The following is a 21,615-nucleotide window of genomic DNA, read 5'->3' on the forward strand; positions in this document are numbered from 1 at the left end:
CTCAAGGCATACTCAGTTCAACGCAGCGAAAGCTAATCTTATCAGGAGCCCTCAGAGCTCCAGGAAGCCGCGGCCCCTCCCCCGTCAGAGTGCTGGCTCATCTGGCCGGCTAAGGCACAGAAACAAACACCCTGCGGAAAGGGCCAAGCCAGGCTCAGAGCATGGAAGTAAGGCAACAGAGAAGCATCAGGAGGGAACCAAGGAGGGCAGTAACACGGAAACACCAGCAATTCCTGGCTTCCCCAGGAAGACAGAACAACAACTGCATAGAACGGACAATCTGCCTAGGGCTAAAACCTCTGAACTCCAGACAGAGATAAGAAAAGCTAATCCCCCCCACTCAGATAGAGATGGCAAACTCCACAGAAGCACAAAAGCCCCCAAATTCCAAGAAAAACAAGAAGAAGGGGGCGACTTTGGACACATTTTATGGAGCAAAAATACAAAATACAGAGGAGATAGAAGAGGAAACACAAGCAAATGCTCTGAAACCTTCCAAAGGAAATGGAAACTCTCCATAAACCCATGAAGAATTTGAATCAGAAAGGATCAAAAAGATGGAAGCCCTCTGGGAGGAAAAGTGGGAAATAATGCAAAAGAAATTCACGCATCTACAAAACCAGTTTGACCAAAGTGAAAAGGAAAACCCGGCTTTAAAAGTCAGAATCAGGCAACTCGAAGACAACGAGCAAGAATTAATAAAGCAAAGCCAAAAGACCAAGAAATTAGAAGAGAACATAAAATATCTCACTGACAAAGTGACAGACTTGGAAAATAGAGGAAGAAGATATAATTTAAGAATAATTGGACTTCCAGAAAAGCCAGAAATAAACAGCAAACTCGACATCGTGATACAAGAGATAATCAAAGAAAATTGCCCAGAGATTCTAGAACAAGGGGGCAATATAGCCACTGACAGAGCTCACAGAACACCCTCTAAACTAAATGCCCAAAAGACAACTCCCAGGAATGTAATTGCCAAATTCCAAAGCTTTCAAACAAAAGAAAAAATCCTACAAGAAGCCAGAAAAAGACAATTTAGATATAAAGGACTGCCAATCAGGGTCACACAAGACCTTGCAAGTTCCACTCTGAATGATCGTAAAGCATGGAACATGATTTTCAGAAAGGCAAGAGAGCTGGGTCTTCAACCAAGTATCAGCTATCCAGCAAAACTGACTATATACTTCCAAGGGAAAGTATGGGCATTCAACAAAATAGAAGATTTCCAAGTTTTTGCAAAGAAAAGACCAGAGCTCTGTGGAAAGTTCAATATCAAAAAACAAAGAGCATGGAATACCTGAAAAGGTAAATATTAAGGAAAGGGAAAAGGAGAAAAATGTTATCTTTTTCTTTTACTCAAACTCTCTTCTATAAGGACTACATTTATATCAATCTATGTATACTAACATGTGGGGGAAATGTAATGTGTAAATAGGGGGAAAAGAAAGACCAAATAGAATAATCCTTCTCACACAAAGATTCACATGGGAAGGGGAGGGGAAGAAAACTCCTATAAGAAGGAGAGGAAGAGAGTTTTTACTTAAAACTTACTCTCAGGGAAATCAACTCTGAGAGGGAAGAACATTCAGATCCATTGGGATCTTGAATTCTATCTTACCCAACAAGGGAAGGGAAAAGGGAAAACCAAAGGGGGGTAGGGGGAAGGGAACACAAAAAAGGGAGGGAAGAAGAGGGGGGAGGGGAGGGAACAAAAAGAGAGGGACTAGAAAGGGAAACATATCAAGAGAGGGGACAAGGGGGACTGATTTAAAGTAAATCACTGGACTAAAAGGAAGATCTGAAGAAGAAAGGTTAGAATTAGGGAAGGATATAAAAATGCCAGGGAGTCCACAAGTGACAGTCATAATTTAAATGTGAATGGGATGAACTCACCCATAAAATGTAGATGAATAGCAGAATGGATTAGAATCCAAAACCCTACCATATGTTGTTGTCTTCAAGAAACACACATGAGGCGGGTAGACACCCACAAGGTCAGAATTAAAGGATGGAGGAAGACCTTCTGGGCCACAACTAACAGAAAGTAGGCAGGAGTGGTAATCATGATATTTGATAAAGCCAAAGCAAAAATAGACCTGATCAAAAGGGATAGGGAAGGTAATTATATTTTGTTAAAAGGGACTTTAGATAATGAGGAAATATCACTAATCAGCATGTGTGCACCAAATAATATAGCACCCAAATTTCTAATGGAGAAACTAGGAGAATTGAAGGAAGAAATAGACAGTAAAACCATATTAGTGGGAGACTTAAACCAACCATTATCAAATTTAGATAAATCAAATCAAAAAATAAATAAGAAAGAGGTAAAAGAAGTTAATGAAATCTTAGAAAAATTAGAATTAATAGACATATGGAGAAAAATAAATAGGGATAAAAAGGAATACACCTTCTTCTCAGCACCACATGGCACATTCACAAAGAGAGACCATACATTAGGTCACAGAAACATGGCACACAAATGCAAAAAAGCAGAAATAATAAATGCAGCCTTTTCAGATCACAAGGCAATAAAAATAATGATCAGTAATGGTACATGGAAAACCAAATCAAAACCTAATTGGAAATTAAACAATATGATACTCCAAAATCATTTAGTTAGAGAAGAAATCATAGAAACAATTAATAATTTCATCGAGGAAAATGACAATGGCGAGACATCCTTTCAAACCTTTTGGGGTGCAGCCAAAACAGTAATCAGAGGTAAATTCATATCCCCGAGTGCATATATGAGCAAACTAGGGAGAGCAGAGATCAATGAATTGGAAATGCAAATTAAAAAACTCGAAAGCGACCAAATTAAAAACCCTCAGCAGAAAACCAAACTAGAAATCCTAAAAATTAAGGGAGAAATTAATAAAATCGAAAGTGGTAGAACTTTTGAACTAATAAATAAGACAAGAAGCTGGTACTTTGAAAAAACAAACAAAATAGACAAAGTACTGGTCAATCTAATTAAAAAAAGGAAGAAAAGCAAATTAACAGCATCAAAGATGAAAAGGGGGACATCACCTCCGATGAAGAGGAAATGAAGGCAATCATTAAAAATTACTTTGCCCAATTATATGGCAATAAATACACCAATTTAGGTGATATGGATGAATATATACAAAAATACAAACTGCCTAGACTAACAGAAGAAGAAATAGAATTCTTAAATAATCCCATATCAGAAAATGAAATCCAACAAGCCATCAAAGAACTTCTTAAGAAAAAATCCCCAGGGCCTGATGGATTCACCAGTGAATTCTATCAAACATTCAGAGAACAGTTAATCCCAATACTATACAAATTATTTGGCATAATAAGCAAAGAGGGAGTTCTACCAAACTCCTTTTATGACACAAACATGGTACTGATTCCAAAACCAGGCAGGTCAAAAACAGAGAAAGAAAACTATAGGCCAATCTCCCTAATGAATATAGATGCAAAAATCTTAAATAGGATACTAGCAAAAAGACTCCAGCAAGTGATCAGAAGGGTCATCCACAATGATCAAGTAGGATTTATACCAGGGTTGCAGGGCTGGTTCAATATTAGGAAAACCATCCACAATTGACCACATCAACAAGCAAACCAATAAGAACCACATGATTATTTCAATAGATGCAGAAAAAGCCTTTGATAAAATACAACACCCATTCCTACTAAAAACACTAGAAAGCATAGAAATAGAAGGGTCATTCCTAAAAATAATAAACAGTATATATCTAAAACCATCAGCTAATATCATCTGCAATGGGGATAAACTAGATGCATTCCCAATAAGATCAGGAGTGAAACAAGGATGCCCATTATCACCTCTACTATTTGACATTGTACTAGAAACACTAGCAGTAGCAATTAGAGAAGAAAAAGAAATTGAAGGCATCAAAATAGGCAAGGAGGAGACCAAGTTATCACTCTTTGCAGATGACATGATGGTCTACTTAAAGAATCCTAGAGATTCAACCAAAAAGCTAATTGAAATAATCAAAAATTTTAGCAAAGTTGCAGGATACAAAATAAACCCATATAAGTCATCAGCATTTCTATATATCTCCAACACAGCTCAGCAGCAAAAACTAGAAAGAGAAATCCCATTCAAAATCACCTTAGACAAAATAAAATACCTAGGAATCTATCTCCCGAGACAAACACAGGAACTATATGAACACAACTACAAAACACTCTCCACACAACTAAAACTAGACTTCAGCAATTGGAAAAACATTAACTGCTCATGGGTAGAACAAGCCAATATAATAAAAATGACCATCCTACCCAAACTTATTTATCTATTTAGTGCCATACCCATGGAACTCCCAAAAAATTTCTTTACTGATTTAGAAAAAACCATAACAAAGTTCATTTGGAATAACAAAAGATCAAGGATATCCAGGGAAATAATGAAAAAAAAACACAAATGAGGGGGGCCTTGCAGTCCCCGACCTTAAACTATATTACAAAGCAGCAGTCATCAAAACAATTTGGTACTGACTAAGAGACAGAAAGGAGGATCAGTGGAATAGACTGGGGGCAAGCGACCTCAGCAAGACAGTATACGATAAACCCAAAGATCCCAGCTTTTGGGACAAAAATCCACTATTCAATAAAAACTGCTGGGAAAATTGGAAGACAGTGTGGGAGAGATTAGGAATAGATCAACACCTCACACCTTACACCAAGATAAATTCAAAATGGGTGAATGACCTTAAACATAAAGAAGGAAACCATAAGTAAATTGGGTAAACAGAATAGTATACATGTCAGAACTTTGGGAGGGGAAAGACTTTAAAACCAAGCAAGATATAGAAAGAATCACAAAATGTAAAATAAATAATTTTGACTACATCAAATTAAAAAGCTTTTGTACAAACAAAACCAATGTAACTAAAATCAGAAGGGAAACAACAAATTGGGGAAAAAATCTTCATAGAAACCTCTGACAAAGGTTTAATTACTCAAATTTTTAAAGAGCTAAATCAATTGTACAAAAAATCAAGCCATTCTCCAATTGATAAATGGGCAAGGGACATGGATAGGCAGTTCTCAGATAAAGAAATCAAAACTATTAATAAGCATATGAAGAAGTGTTCTAAATCTCTTATAATCAGAGAGATGCAAATCAAAACAACTCTGAGGTATCACCTCACACCTAGCAGATTGGCTAACATGATAGCAAAGGAAAGTAATGAATGCTGGAGGGGATGTGGCAAAGTAGGGACATTAATTCATTGCTGGTGGAGTTGTGAACTGATCCAACCATTCTGGAGGGCAATTTGGAACTATGCCCAAAGGGCAACAAAAGAATGTCTACCTTTTGATCCAGCCATAGCACTGCTGGGTCTGTACCCCAAAGAGATAGTGGGAAAAAAAGACTTGTACAAGAATATTCATAGCTGCGCTCTTTGTGGTGGCCAAAACTTGGAAAACGAGGGGATGCCCATCAATTGGGGAATGGCTGAACAAATTGTGGTATATGCTGGTGATGGAATACTATTGGGCTAAAAGGAATAATAAAGTGGGGAAATTCCATGGAGACTGGAACAACCTCCAGGAAGTGATGCAGAGCGAGAGGAGCAGAACCAGGAGAACATTGTACACAGAGACTAATACACTGTGGTATAATCTAACATAATGGACTTCTCCATTAGTGGCAGTGTAATGTCCCTGAACAATCTGCAGGGATCTAGGAGAAAAAACACTACTCATAAGCAGAGGATAAACTGTGGGAGTAGAAACACCGAGGAAAAGCAACTGCCTGACTACAGCGGTTGAGGGGACATGACAGAGGAGAGACTCTAAACGAACACTCTAATGCAAATATTAACAACATGGCAATGAGTTCGAATCAAGAACACATGTGATACCCAGTGGAATCACGCATCGGCTATGGGGGGTGGGGGGGAGGAAAAGAAAATGATCTTTGTCTTTAATGAATAATGCTTGGAAATGATCAAATAAAATATAAAATTTAAAAAAAAAAGAAATAAAAAAAACTCTCTGACGAAGATTTAATCTCCAAAATATATAATGAACTAAGTCAATTGTACAAAAAAATCAAGCCATTCCCCAATTGACAAATGGGCAAGGGACATGAACAGGCAGTTTTCAGATAAAGAAATCAAAACTATCAATGAGCACATGAAAAAGTGTTCTAAATCTCTCATAATTAGAGAAATGCAAATCAAAACAACTCCGAGGTATTATCTCACACCTAGCAGATTGGCCAATATGACAATAAAGGAAAATAATAAATGTTGGGGGGAATGTGGCAAAATTGGGGCACTAATACACTGCTGGTGAAGTTGTGAATTGATCCAACCATTCTGGAGAGCAATTTGAAACTGCTCCCAAAGGGCTTTAAAATCCGGTCATACCAATGGTGGGTTTGTATACCAAAGGGATAATAGGGAAAAATACTTGTACAAAAATATTCGTAACTTCGCCCTTTGTAGTGGCAAAAAACTGGAAAACAAGGGGATGTCCATCAATTAGGGAATGGCTGAATAAATTGTGGTTTCTGATGGTGATGGAATACAATTGTGCTGAAAGAAATGATGAACTGGAGGAATTCCACGTAAACTGGAAAGACCCCCAGGAATTGATGCAGAGCAAAAGGAGTAGAACCAGGAGGACATTGTACACAGAGACTGATACATTATGGCACAATTGAATGTAACAGACTTTTCTACTAGCAGCAATGCAATGACTCAGGATAATCTAGAGGAATTTATGAGAAAGAACACTATCCACATCCAGAGAAAGAACTGTAGGAACAGAAACACAGAATAAAAACATATGATCAATCATGTAGTTCACTGGGGATATGATTAGGGTTTTGATGTTAAAAGATCACTCTACTACAAATATGAATAACATGGAAATGGGTTTTGAACAATGATACATGTATAACCCAATGGAATTGCTTGTCAGCTCCAGGAGTGAAGAAGGAAGGGGCAGGGGAGGTGACTGCCTTTTATTCATAGCAGTGGGCAATAGGATAGACATGTCTAGGAGAAGGAACACTGAATTTGGATTCAGACAGATCTAGATTTGAATCTTTCTCTGACATTTATTATATAATGATTATGGGCAAGTCAGACAACCTCACTGAGTCTTAATTTATTCACCTGCAAAATAGAATTTGAAGTATCTACCTCATTGCATTGTTTAAGGATCAAAAGCTTTAAAGCACTATCTAAATGTCAGATAATTTTAGCACCCCACACTGCCTAGATTTAATCTCTTAACTAATGAGTCTTCTCTGTCCATACTTAGATACACTATTCCAAGGAGACCTTTCTGGGATATCTCTTGAGAAAGGTGGTTACACTGACTGCTTCCACTTCTCCTCTCACTAAATTCTAAATCCTCTGGAATTTTCTGTCTCATCATTTAATTGTCACTGCTCTCTCCAAGGTGAATAATATTCATTTAATTGTCAAATTCTATGCTTTTTTCTCAATATTTATTTTTCTTGAACTCTGCAAACTTTGGCACTATTGATCACCTTCTTCTCCTGGATACTTTCTCCTTTATACATTTTTGTGACATTGTTTTCTCCTGTTTCTTCTCCTTCCTCTCTGACCACTCATTCTGTCTCCTTTGTTTCAGTGTTGTGAGGCCCACGATTCATAAGTGTTCCCTGGGCCCTCTTCTATGTGGTGATTTCATCACTTTCTATGGGTTCAGTGATTAGCTGTATAGAAATGATTCCCAGATCTCTGTATCTAACTCTAAATTCTCTCTTGACCTCAACGCCTCACTCTCATCTTTGTATCCAATATATGTCTATGGTTTGTAATGTACTTGTTCCCTTTGTATCATCTACATATCAATAAACCGAATACTCCTTAGGACAAGACTGTCTTTTATCTTCCTTTGTATCCTCAGTGCTTACTTAGTGAAGTTCCTAGAACAGAGTAGGCACATAATGTTTTTGACTGACTTATTGACTCATTCCACATATCCAATCTGCTGCCATGCTTTGTCATTTCTCCTTTCATGACTTCTCTCACACAATTCCTTCTACTCACACAACCTCCACTTTGACAGAAATCCTTATTACCTCATGCCTAGATTATTGAAAAAGGTTCTGATTGGTCTTCCTGCCTCAAGTGTCTTCCCACTTCAGCCCATCATCCACTTCCTATGATAGTGATATTCCTAGCACCAGTTTAATCAGGTCATGGTCCTATAAAAGCTCCAATAGCTCACCATTACCTTCATGATAAAATAGAAGGTTCTATTGTATGGTTCGAGAAAATCCCCCAGGAATGGAGACAGAGACAATGCAAGTAAGCAAGGGATCACCGTTTATTTCTAGCGTGCTATCACCCTAGGGCTGCTCCAAAGAAGAAGCCGTGCTGACTTGGCTGGGGGAACATCTTTTATAGCATAAGCATAGGAGGATCCGGATGTGAATAACAGGTTGTTTCAGGTCGGCAGTTGCAGCTGGCTAAGGGGCTGTGGGCTTTCACACTGCAGGGAGTGTCTGACCAGCGGTTAGGCTGACTTGGGCCTAGGAATTTACCCCTGGCCCCCAGAGGGAGGTTGTTCTGACCTCCTTCACTATGTTATCATTTAAAGCCCTTCATGACTTTGCCCCTTCCTCCCTTTCCAGTCTTCTTATACTTTCCTTTCCTCCAGATACTCTTTAGGTCAATACAGGCTTAATTGATGCTCCTCACACATGACTCTTGGGCTTTATTTCCCAGGCTCTGGTTTTCACTGGTTGTTGTCCATGATTTGAATGCTCTCCCCCTCACCTCCACTTCCTAGTTTCTATGACTTTCTTCAAAACAACCTTGCCTTTTATTTAAAAAAAAAAATTTTCCAGGTCTTCCCCATTGCTAGCATTTTTGCTATAAGATTTCCTCTCTATATGATTTGTATATACATAGTTGTTTGCATATTTTCACACACATGATTGTGAACTCCTGAAGAGCAGGGACTGTATTTTGTCTTTTTTTGTATCTCCACAGTGCTTGGCACATAATAGCCAATATTTACCTGTTGAGTTGTTGAGTTACTGACTAGCCTAAGATCTAAGGGCCCCTTCCTCCCTAAAAACCCTGTCTCTCCGCCTCTACAGATGCAATTGTCACAGGAAATAGAAACTAGATCTCACTTCCTATTCATGGCACAATTTAAGAAATACAGTTTGGCTGAGAGCCTCAGGCTGGGGCTCACACTGAGGTGCAGGATCATGAACCAGCTGCTGAAATGGCTCACAGTCATCCTCTATCTGCACATAGGTAAGTGCCATTTGGGATATTTTTGGAGACTAAACTCTCTACTTGCAATAAGGAAGCTCCCCACCAGTGTCCTTTTAGGCAGTTTGTCCTGTCCTGATCATTAAATTGGTTTTGTGTCAAAGAGCTATGACTCTCAGCCTTAGCTATAAAAGAACATCACTGAGATGGAATGAAGTTAGTCATTTTAATTGTGCTCAACTTCCAAAGGGATTGTGCTTTTGAGAGTAAGGGGAAGCTGGTATCCATGGAACCCAGAGTCATACAAGGAGAGGCTGCTCTGAATGAATGAGTCTGATTGTCTCTGGAATAGGCTATATTAGTTGAGCAGTGAGACCTAGAAATTCTAACTCCAGGAGCGATTAATAAAGATCATTAATTGTAATTGTAGCAGATTTCTTATTTCAGCAACTTGTGATCTCCTTAGCATGGCTTTGATCTTTATGTAGAACAAAACCTCTCTATTCTTTCATTTTTCTCTTCGTATCCCCAGTGCCTAGCACAGTGTCTGGCACAAAAAAAAAAAAGGCACCTTATAGAAAGAAGCTTATTAACTAATATATAATTCAGTAACTTCATCAGAAGTTGTTGATGCCCCAAAATTCATGAAGCTAATGTATTTCCAGGAAGTTCTAAGTAAGCTTAGCTAGGCTGGTTCTTGAATAACAGAAATCCATTCTGTCATCAAGCTGTTTCAGATCTCCTGTTCCTCTATTAAAGCTATGCCATGCACTCTGAGAATATAGAATATAGAGTAACTGAGTAGCACCATGGGTACTAATAACTGGACCAAGAGTAAAGAATATCTGAGGACATTACTAGCTACGTATCCCTAGACAAGTCACTAGACCTCTGTCTGTTTCAGTTTTCTCAAGTGTAAAATGGAGATAATAATAGCACCTCCCACCCAGTGTTATTGCAAGAATCAAAAGAGATAATATTGTTTGAAAATTTTATTTAGTCAATTTAGAACATTTTTGCCTTGGTTACAAGAATCATATTCTTTCCCTCCCCTCCCCCCACCGCCTTCCTGTAGCTAACACATAATTCCACTGGGAAAAAGAGATAATATTTTTAAAGCATTTTGTAAACCTTAAAATGCTACTATAAATGCTAGATTTTAAAAAAAGAAGGTGTGGAGAGAGAATACCAAATGATCTGGGATATCTCCTTTTCCTTACTTTTTAGCTAATTATCTTCTGCTTTTTTTTTTCATTTTATCTAGTAGATTAAAACTACATGTGTGACTGATATTTAGTTACCTACCCACCACTATTCTTGTCATAAATATCTTGGTCTCCTGAGACCTCTTCAGTGTCTAAAGATTGTAGTAGCTGCTTTTTTTTGTTGTTGTTCAGTTCTGTCATGTCCAAGTCTTTGAGATTCCATAGACCACTACTTTCCATGGAGTTTTCTTGACAAAGATACTAGAGTGGTTGGCCATTTCCTTCTCCAGTAGATTAAGATTGTGTTTTGCCCAAGGACACACAGCCAGTAAGTGTCTGAGGCCAAATTTGAACTCAGGTCTTCCTGACTCTAGGCCCAGAGTTCTATCTATTGAGTAACCCAGCTGCTTGGATAGTTAGTTGCTTGATCAATAGACATTTATTTAGTTCCTACTCTGTTCCAAAACCTCTGAGAGACACTAGGGATATGAACACAAAAATGAGATAATACTCAGGGAGCTTACAAGAGTTAGTTTACAAAAGGAAAACCACATGTTCACAGATAAACACATTGCTGTTGGGTTACATAATTGATAGAGGGCTACATGTGGAGATTGTATAAATGATAGCTATTAGATTTTTCAAAATATGGGGATTAAATGAATGAGGGGACTGTTTTTAACCAATAAATTATATGAGTCCATTTCCCCCAAGAAATAACAGTTTGTTAACATGGCATGAAGCCTGTTAACAAAGAATGGATCCTTGAATTCATCTCTCATGCAAAAGATGCTTTGTGAGTTCTGACACTCTCTCTTTTATAGGAAATTGTGTTCTATTTCTGATTGGCCTGACAGTTAAACCTTTGGACCTCCTCTCGAAGTACCAATTGATAGATATTTCAAAAAAGGAGATGAACTTAGAGATCTCAACTCCTCTACCATTCCTTCATCACAGGGAAAGTGGGTCTTTATCCAAATAAGGGAAACATCAGGCCCACTTCGGCATATTAAGAAACTGAATGTCAGAGATCTATTGAAGCTTAGATCCAGTCTTGAAACCTGGACTATCTCAGCCTCACCTTAGAGAACCAAGGAGTTTAGGGGAAATGAATTATTTCCCAGAGAAATATTAAAAATAATAAATAAAATTCAATATTTATTTTTCCCAAGACACTAATAACTGGAAGAATTAGTTGAGATCTCATATAAGAAAGAACTGACACTAGAGCTAAGTTTTGGAGAAGATTAGGCATTCTAAAAATCAGAGGTAAGAAGGAGGAAGAGCATTTCAGGCATAAAATGCCTAAAATGTCCATCAGAGACAGAAAAATTAATGTCACAGAAGTAAGGACCCTGAATATCATGTGTGAGAAACAACAAGCAGGCCTGTTTGGCTAGAATACAGAGCATAATCATATGTATGTTTTAGGAATATCAGTTTGGAAACTATAGAACAGTGATTGTGAATCTTTTAGAGACAGAGTACCAGACCCCACTCCCCAGACCAAGTATTGTGCCTGCCACCCCCCCCATAGACCATGTGCCATTTCCCCTTCCCACAACCAAGTGCCAGGAGTGCCCTGGACCCCTTAACCCATACAAGGGAGGGAGAAAGCACTCCCATTGGACTGCTGGGCAGAGAGAATAGGTGATGTGAGAAAATGTCATCAGGCACTCCTCATCAGGAGAGGGGAAAGGGAGCAGTTCTACCAGAGTCCCTCTCCCTTTCTAATAATGAATTCTGGGGGTGGGGTGGGGAGGGAGGGCAGTCAGGGGCCCACAGAGAGAGTTCTATGTGCCATCTTTAGCACCCATGCCATAGGTTTGCTATCACTGCTATAGAAGATAGATTGGAGAGGGCACAAAACTGGTTGTAGGGAGACCAAATGGGAAGTTATTGCAATAGTTTAGTAAAGGGGCAATGAGAGCTGAGACTAGAGGTGAGGAAAGTGATAGTGGTTTAAGAAGAAGGGGAAGAATACAAGATATATTGAGGTGGTAAAACTGATTTGGCAACTGATTAGATATAGGGTGGAGAGGGAGAGTAAAGAAGGCAGGATCAATCAACCAAGAAGTAGTTATTAAGTGTTTATTATATGGCTGACAGTGAGTAAAGAAAGGATCACTTGGAGGTTCAAAACTCATCTGTAAGAATAGTGATGCCTTCAACAGAAATCGGAAAGCTGTAAGATGGAAGTAATTAGAGGGTGCATAATGAGGTTTTGGGAGGGATGTATTGTGGATAAGTTGCACACAGAACATCAAGCAGGCAATTGGCAGTTCTCAGCCAGAACCCAGGAAAGAGATGAGGCTCACATATGTAGATAAGGGAGTCATTTGAGCAGAGAAGTAATTGCATATATAAGAGCTGAAAATATTGTCAATAGAAAGAATGGAATATAGAAAAGGGAAAGGAGAGTTCCCAGTACAGAACCCTGACATTTACCTACTCGTAGGGGACAAGATACTGATAGAGAGACTGAATATAGTGCCTGGGAAGGAGTAATTGAATAGGTAGGAAGAGAATAACAGAGCAGCATCAGGAAAACCTAGGAAGGAACAAGTGTCTACCAGAAGGTGGTAGTCAACAGTATCAAATGCCAAAAAGAAATCAAAGAAATCAAGGACTGGCTTACTGAATTTAGCAAAATTTAACCTTAAAAAGACTACATTTAGCAAAAGGAAGTCATTAGTGACCTTTCAGAAAGCACTTTCATCAAGAAATGGGGACAGAAGACAGAATACAGAGGTTGAAATGAGAGTGAAAGATGAGAAAGTGTGGAAGCAACAGAATATATTAGAGGTTCTAAGCCTTTGGGATATGTATTTTTTTAATGTTTTGATAAATATATTTTGACACAATTGGTTCTACATATTTTATTTTATGCATTTAAAGCATTTCTCTGGGAAGGAATATACAGGTTCCTTCACACTGCCTTAGGAGTCCATCACGCATGCACACACACAGAATTGGTATAGTTATTTTTTTCTAGGAGTTTGCCTGTGAAAGGGAGAATAAAAGCTTGAAGAGATGTTTGAGTGGAGTTTAAGGATGAAGAATTCTGAGCATGTTTGAAGGCATTAAGAAAGGAATAAATGAATAAACGGGTTGAAAATTAGCAAGCAAGTGGGGATGGTCAAAGGAAAAGCTGCTAAAAGAGATGATAGTTGATAAAATTAAGGGCACAAATAAAAAGATTGGTATCAAGAACTTCTTAGACTGAAACAAATATAGGAAGGATGGGGAGAATGGGAATAATGCTGAGGTGATTTGAAATATCAAATTTAAAAGAAACGTAGCCCTCCATTTTTCAATGAGCTGACAGGTATTGAGGAAGACAGTGATATAAATGTTTTGAGAAGAGAAGATCTGGAAAAACCACTGTGAGGAAAGAATAGTGAAAGGGGCTGATCAAAGGAACAATCTGCTAATGGAGACCAACATTCAGCAGTATGTAAGTAAATGTGGTTAAAGTTGGTGGTATAATTAATCCAAGGTTGGAGTAGTGAAAAAGATGAGTAGCAAAAAGGCAAATTTGCAAGGCATTTAAAAATCAAAAACAGGGTAAAATTGAACTGCTACACCTCTGCTACAACCTCAGAGCCCCAGCCAATCAAAGGATATCCCTGTTGTCGGTGTCTAGGGAACAGAATCAGTGCCATGCTCTTGAGTAGTCACACCAATTTCAACATGGAATGAAGATAACCCTGTTTTCTTTTTTTCTTTAGACTATTTTTCCATGGTTACATGATTCATAATCCCCTCCTCCCCCGCTCTCTACTCCCCGCTCCCAAATCCGACAAGCAGTTCCATTGTAACTCTGTTTTCTTAAAGATTGTGCTAGCTGAGCATCAGCTCTATATGGCCCTACTAATCTAGAAGGGCTTCACATTTGGCTTGGTCACTGGATATTTTTGTCCAAGGACCAATCCAAATTCAAAATCACATTCAAGATAGATACAGAATGGTAAGATTTTTTGCCCAGGGCAATTCATAAAGAATGTCTTATGGGGGACAAGGATAAGAGAGAGTAGAAGCCAGAATCAATCAAATGAAAAGTACTATCAAGTATTTACTATATGGTAGGCACTGTGTAAAGAAAGGGTGACTTATAGGCTTTATTCTATAGCTACAGATTACTGATTTGTCATCAGGAAAATCTTAGTTCAAATCCTGCCTTGAATACCTAGGTTTGTACCCATGGTCACAATCTCTTTTTCTTTCTCTTAGCCTCCTCACCTATAGAATGGGGATAGTAATAGTATCTACATCCCAGGGCTATTTTAAGGATAAAATGATATATTTAAAATACTTTGTAAACCATAAAATGCTATATGAAAGTTATCTATAATAACTAATAGTTGAGCAAATCACTTAAACTCCTTGGGGTCAGTTTTTTACTCTATAAAGTGAGAATTGTGGTAATAATGTTCTGAGTACTTACCTGATAGAGTTATTGTGAGACAAATGCTTTGTAAACCTTAAAATTCTCTCTCTCTATATATATAGATATAGATATGTGTGTCTGAATATTCTCTGAGGACTCTTTGCACAGTCTGGAATATATTAAGCACTTAATAAATGCTGGTTTCCTTCCTTTCTTCCTCTAAATCTATGATCTTTTGTATCTGTTAAGTTACAGTGGGTTCATGATCTGTGTTAGATGAGGGCATGCCTACATTGGAGAAATTACAAATCCAATGAAGTGAGTAACAATAGTTTACTCTTATGTACAGTTTTAATTCATAATCTCATTTGAAGTCTTTACATTGTCTTCAAGAAAGCCAACAGCAACCAATAGCTTTGACTGCTCTTTTTTTTTTTACCCCTATTCTGGAGATTTCAGTATCTTTCTGAGGTTTGTCTGAATCCTCAAGGTAATTTGTGTGACCTAGTGCTGAGGTAGAAGGAAGGAGCATGGGAACACAATAAAAGACTGATGAGGGTGCTACTGGATTACACAGTAATTTTGGGAGGCAATACCATGATGTAGAGGAGTAAACCCAAACATTGACTATTATGGAAACTATTTAAGTCTGAGATGGCTAGTCCATATTGTTGCCATGTCTCCTTGTTGCTCATTAGTGTAGTTCAAGAACTCTCTTGCAACTCTTTTGTTGCTATTCTACAAATCATCTGATTCTGTCTCAGAAGCATCATTCACCACACTCAGTTCACTTCCCCCACTTCTTCTGCTTGTGGTGCTGTCTCAGGGCACTACCAACACTTTTTTGAAGCAACATACCTGGAAGCTAATCAACACATTTCCCACCCCATATGGATCATTCAAGTTATTAAAAGTTTTTTGCAATTACGTGCTGCCATGAAAGTATTTGAACAAACAGAGGTCATTAATCTCTACACCAATTTGGAATCAATTTCCATAGGCAACATACCACCCAGGGATGTTCCTCCTTGATTTGGCTTGGTTGAAAATCAGGCTATTATTACTTTTGTCAATTTGATAAATATGAGGTCTACCTAATTTCTTTTAAATTTGTGTTTCTTTGGTCATTAGTAAGATTGAGTCTTCTTCATTATTATCAATTTGTGTTTACTATAATTGTTCATTTTCTTTGACAATCTATTGTGTCCTAGGAGTCATCTCAGGGACCTCAAAATAAATCCTAACATATTTTAGATGTTATTATCTGACATGATTTCCTATCATATTTCACAATTTATTTTTATTTTTCTTAATTACAATAGTTTTTGTTATACAGAAAATTTTTATTTTAACATAATCAAGCAAATTTCTATTGTCATAAATAATGTCTTCTGTTTATTGAACTGAAAAAAAAATCACATCCAAAACTGAGATAAATATTTTATTCCATTTTCTTCCATCTCTTTTGTGGTTAAAGCTATCATCCACCTGGAACTTCATGGGGCATATAGTATAAGTGTAAGATGCAAGTATAAGTACTCTTCCCCAAAATTTCCCAAGCAGAATTGTTAAATAGCAAATCCTCAACCTAGTTCATCTTTGTATGGATTTCTCTTTTTAAATTATTTTTATTTCATTAAACATTTCATAATTACATGTGAAAAATTTAATACTCATTTTCTTGTTTTGAATTCTAAATAATCTCCTGCCCTCCCACCTATCTCCCCTCTTTGAGAAATCAAACAATTTTATAACAATTATACAAAGTCAAGCAAAATATATATCCATTTTAGCTGTTTTATGAAAAAAAAACACAAATTAAATAAAACAATAAAAATAAATAAATATTCTTCTGCACTCATTTCATCAGTTCTTTCTCTACAGGTGGAGGGCATCTTTCATCATGAATCCTTTGAAATTGTCTTAGATCATTTTCTTGATCACCCTTACAATATTGCTGTTAATGTGTACAGCAGCCTTCGTGTTCTGCTCACTTCACTTTGAATAAGTTCGTATAGATCTTCCCAGGATTCTCTGAAACCATTCTACACATCATTTCTTATAGCACAATATTGCTCCATCACAATCATATATCACAACTTGTTCAACCATTCCCCAATTGATTCTCTTTAATTTGCAATTCTTTGATACCACAAAATGAGTTGCTATAAATATTTTTGTAATATGGGTCCTTTTCCTTTAAAAAAAAATATCTCAGATAGAGGTATTTCTGTGTCAAAAGGTATGCATAGTTTTGTTGCCCTTTGGGCATAGTTCCAAATTGTTCTCTAGAATGGTTGGACTAGTTCACAAGTCCATCATCAGTGAATTAGTAATCCAAGTCTTCTATATTCCCTCTAACTTTTGTCATTTTCCTTTTGCATCATGTTGGCCAATATGATAAATGTGAGGTTGTATCTCAGAGTTGCTTGAATTTGCATTTCTCTTTTTTTTTCATGTAATTGTTAATAGTTTTTATTTCCTCCTCTGAAAATTGCCAGTCATATACTTTTATGATTTATCAACTGGGGAATGGCTCTTACTTTTATAAATTTGGCTCAGTTCCTTTATATCTGAGATATAAGACCCTTATCAAAGCAACCTACTATAAAAAAATTGCCCCAATTTCCTTTTTTCCTCTAATTTTGTTTACATTGGTTTTGTTTTATGCAAAAACTTTTTAACTTCATGTAATCAAAATTATCTATTTTTATTTTCCATATTCCCCTCTATATCTTGTTTGGCCATAAGCCTTTCCCTTATTCATAGATCTGATGAGTACATCTTTCCATGCTTCCCTAATTTACTTATGACAATAATCTTTCTGCCTAAATAATTTATCGATTTTGATTTTATCTTGGTAAAAGATATAAATGTTATTCTATGTTTAGTTTCTTTCAAACTACTTTACAGTTTTTCCAGCAATTTTTTTTAAATGTTGAGTTCTTGCCTCCAAAGCTTGGGTCTTTGGTTTTATCAAATATTAGATTAGTATGACCATTTACTAACATGTATTGCATTAGGTGGTAGACCTTTAGCAGATTGTTCATTTGAGAGTCTGAAAATTGATTACATCAGCATGCCAAAAGCTGAAAGATACAAGTTTTGTCTGGCAATTGTTGACAGATTGACCAAATAGCTTGAAGCTTTTCCATCAAATACAAATACAACTAGCTTTGTGGTGAAAGTGTTGAATGAGGAAATTATATCTAGATTTGAAGTACCACTAACCATAGACTCTGATAAGGGATCTCATTTCACCCAAGACATCCTGAAAAGAGTCCTGAAATGAGAATGACACCAAAATATCATATTCCTTATCACCCACAAAGTTCAGGTCAGGTGAAGCATGTAAATAGGGAACTCAAGACTGTGGTGGGGAATATCTGTGTTGAAACTCATCTCAAATGGCCAGAGATTCTTCCCATAGTTTTGTTTTACCTATGTACAAGACCAAGAACAGATTTACATATATCATCCTATGAAATGCTCTTTGGACATGCTCCACTACAGGCAAAAACTTGTAAGACAGTCTATACATCTCTCTTAGGAGGAAATTGTCAACTTTCTTCTTACTTAAGGGCTTTATAACAAAGTTTCAAAGAATTACATGATATGGGGGTATTAATTCAAACTGGTCCTTTGGATTATTCTCTCCATAATTACAAACCAGGAGATATGGTATATATAAAAATTTTTGCGAAAACATCAGCAACACAAAAGAATTGGTTAGGTCCTTACACTGTTGTGTTAGTTTCTCCATTTTCAATAAAAATTTTGGGTAGAGATTCATGGTATCATTGTTCACATGTCAGATTAGCACATGGTATAAATAATGAAAATGTACAAATCATCCAAAGAAGAAAATGAGAAAGAAGAGATTGTAGAAAGTTAGAATCGTGAGTCAAATTGAGACTTCAATCAAAAAGATCAGTAAGGAGAGGACCATTCCTGCGGAAGAGAATAGAAGAGGACAATGAGGATGAAGAGAAGAATTCAGGAATTAATGAACATTAATAAAAGACTGAAAATTTTAAAATTTAAAGATTGAGAAATTTGCAATGAAGAGGATCACAGGATTAATGGAATAATGAATTGATATTTTGGGGTAATGTATTATAGCACAAAATAACATAACACTTATTCACACACAAACACAAATATATTTATTACTATGGAATTACAGAAGAAGAATTCTTCAAGCAAGAGGAGATGAGCAGAGAAGGAAAGATCCAAAGTAGTAGTAAGTATATATTGCATGCAACAGTAACATAACAGTAACACTGACATTACACTAGCAAAACAATATAACATAGCAAAAATAACACACAACAAAACATAAAAACAAAACATAAATATGGTTAGGTTACATTGAATCACTACTTAAATGAGTGAAACAATGTATACTTAGGATACTAACATTTTTTATACTTAGGTATAGATAAGTTAGTTACTAACAAAATGTAGTTAGATACTTAGATTTAGTTTAAGTATAGAAATCTAGTTAGAAGGATTTTTAAGATAGGGATTGGTTAAGTAGGATTAAATAGATAAGAAAATTAGATACTGACTTGCACTACATCATACATCACACAACACAAATAACATATGACATCATCTAGCAAATAAAATTGTAAATAGTGTCTTAAAAAAGATAAAAAGGGGAAGTTTTGTACCCCAGTGGGAAATTTGGATTTTCAGTATGGAGAGGGGAAAGAGAGGAGAACCCCCTTCTCAAAGCAGGGGAGACAGCAGAACTAATGGGTTGGCTCAGAGAGAGGAGATGGGGTTTGAAGATTTTCCCCCTTCTGTCTTCCCTCCTTAGCTAAAGCTGCTCTCCCCAATTCACTCTTGTCCCCCTTCCACTACTCTAATTCAAAAGGTCTCCCCTTCATCCATTCACTCACACTCAGTTTGGGGAACAAATAACTTTTAATGTTAACTCAATCAGTTAATACAAAAGGAATAATGGGCAGGGAAGAATGGGAAAAGGAAAGTGGGGAGAAGGGGTCCCTGTCGCTATCTAAATCCTTTTCCTCCCTCCTCTAGTTTGGGGGCAACTCAGGCCTTGACAGCCTGAGCCCCCTGAGAGAAAGTCAGGTTGACTCATCCCTGGGCAATAGGAGCTGAAGTAAAGACTGCTCAGGTTTCTCTTCAGAAGTCCCTTCAATTGGGAAGTGTTGGGGGGAAAGATTTCCAGTCACCAGCAGGAAAAATGGATAACCCTCAGGAGAAAGTCTTTTTCCCAACTCTCCAGACTGAGAGCCTCATTGCTCTCTCCGCCAGAGACTTTTCCTCCTTCCGATTCCACTCCTGGGGCCCCTCCCCCATCGAGGTGATCAATTTCACATACTCTTCAGTCTGGCACTTTTTCTTTAGTGCCAGCCTCTGTCACAATAGATATGTAAATATATATAAATAGTGTATATAATAGGATTGTAAATTAATTGTATTAGAGTTTATTTATATGTATATATGTAATATGTATAAATATGTATAAATATGAAGTGCATATACGTATATTTATGCATATGTATAGCTTACATGTATATATTATATGTATATATGTGTATCACATATCTATTGTTACATGTATTTGCATAAGTGAGTTTAAGGTTTGGTTTGATTTTCAATATAAAACTTATGCAATGTTGTATTTAGTGTAATTTTCAAAATTTTTCTCTACGTTTGATGTTAATGTAATATAATAGTAGTAGAATGTTCTGTATTAGCTGATGAGAGTTTGATGTTTGCCTATATTTGTATCTGCATTTTGATTTTGATGTTATTTGCTTGTACTTTTGTATATGTTTGATCTGTATTTTGAACTTAGTAATTGTTCATTATATATTTTTCCCCTTTTTCCTTTCCTTGATTAAATCCCTAGAATAGGATAGTATTAGATAGAATAAAATAGTTGTGTGTAGGTTGTTTATTATTTTAGGAAGAAATTTTAGTTTAGGAAATATGTAAGTATGGTTAAGTGCACAAATGCCAAAATAGTGTTTTTAACATGATTTCAGTTTTGTGCAAAGGGGGGAATGTAGGAAAGGATTTCTAGCAGGGCATAGCAATGCAGGCAGGCAGCCTGGGATGGTGCAAGATCAAGATTCCACAGACTTTGGTTGGGTCAGGATTCTAAGGCAGTTAGAAAATCTCTCTATAGCTAGTCAGACTGGAAGGTGTGGCCTAGTGATCTCCCTGAAGAAACTATTTGAGGAACTGCCAAGGACTTTGGATTATCAAAAAGGTTGAGTGAATGTTCCCCTTCGCATTGATAAACATTGTGAATGGTGAGAACCTTCTCCCTTTTTGGACATTGTGAGGACACTACACCTTCATCCTGCTGTTTGACCCAACCATCTCAAGTTTGTGAGAATCTGGCCCTGTGGACATTACTAACCCCTTGTATTTTAGTTTTAGTTAAGATTTTAGGTTTAATATTTGGGTGGGTTAATAGTAGTAGTACTTCCCTAAATTCCCTTCCAATTCCCTTTATCCTTATTTAATTAAATAAACCCCTGTTATATATTTTATTATTTTTTTTCCTTTTAAACAGTATTTTATTTGGTCATTTTCAAACATTATTCATTAGAAACAAAGGTCATTTTCTTTTTCTCTCCCCCTACCACCACTATCCCTCCCCATGGCGATGCGTGATTCCTCTGGGTATCACATGTGTCCTCAGTCCGAACTCTTTTCCATGTTGTTGGTATTTTCATTAAGGTGTTCATTTAGAGTCTCTCCTCAATCATATCCTCTCCACCCCTGTAGAAAAGCTGTTGCCTTTCCTCGG

At 36.9% G+C, this 21,615-nt stretch overlaps 1 protein-coding gene across 1 annotated transcript in view; it reads left to right on the top strand.

Annotated features, from left to right (window-relative positions):
- Window positions 1–9,164: 9,164 nt before the first annotated feature.
- Window positions 9,165–21,615, top strand: part of LOC100619394 (SLAM family member 9-like) — a 51,193-nt gene continuing 38,742 nt past the window's right edge. Inside the window, exon 1 of the mRNA XM_016430271.2 lies at window positions 9,165–9,266. Coding sequence (XP_016285757.2) covers window positions 9,218–9,266 — 49 coding nt within the window. The 5' untranslated portion in view covers window positions 9,165–9,217. The remainder of the gene's footprint in view (window positions 9,267–21,615) is intronic.

The sequence above is a fragment of the Monodelphis domestica genome, chromosome 2, assembly GCF_027887165.1.
Source record: "Monodelphis domestica isolate mMonDom1 chromosome 2, mMonDom1.pri, whole genome shotgun sequence".
In the NCBI taxonomy this organism is placed as follows: domain Eukaryota; kingdom Metazoa; phylum Chordata; class Mammalia; order Didelphimorphia; family Didelphidae; genus Monodelphis; species Monodelphis domestica.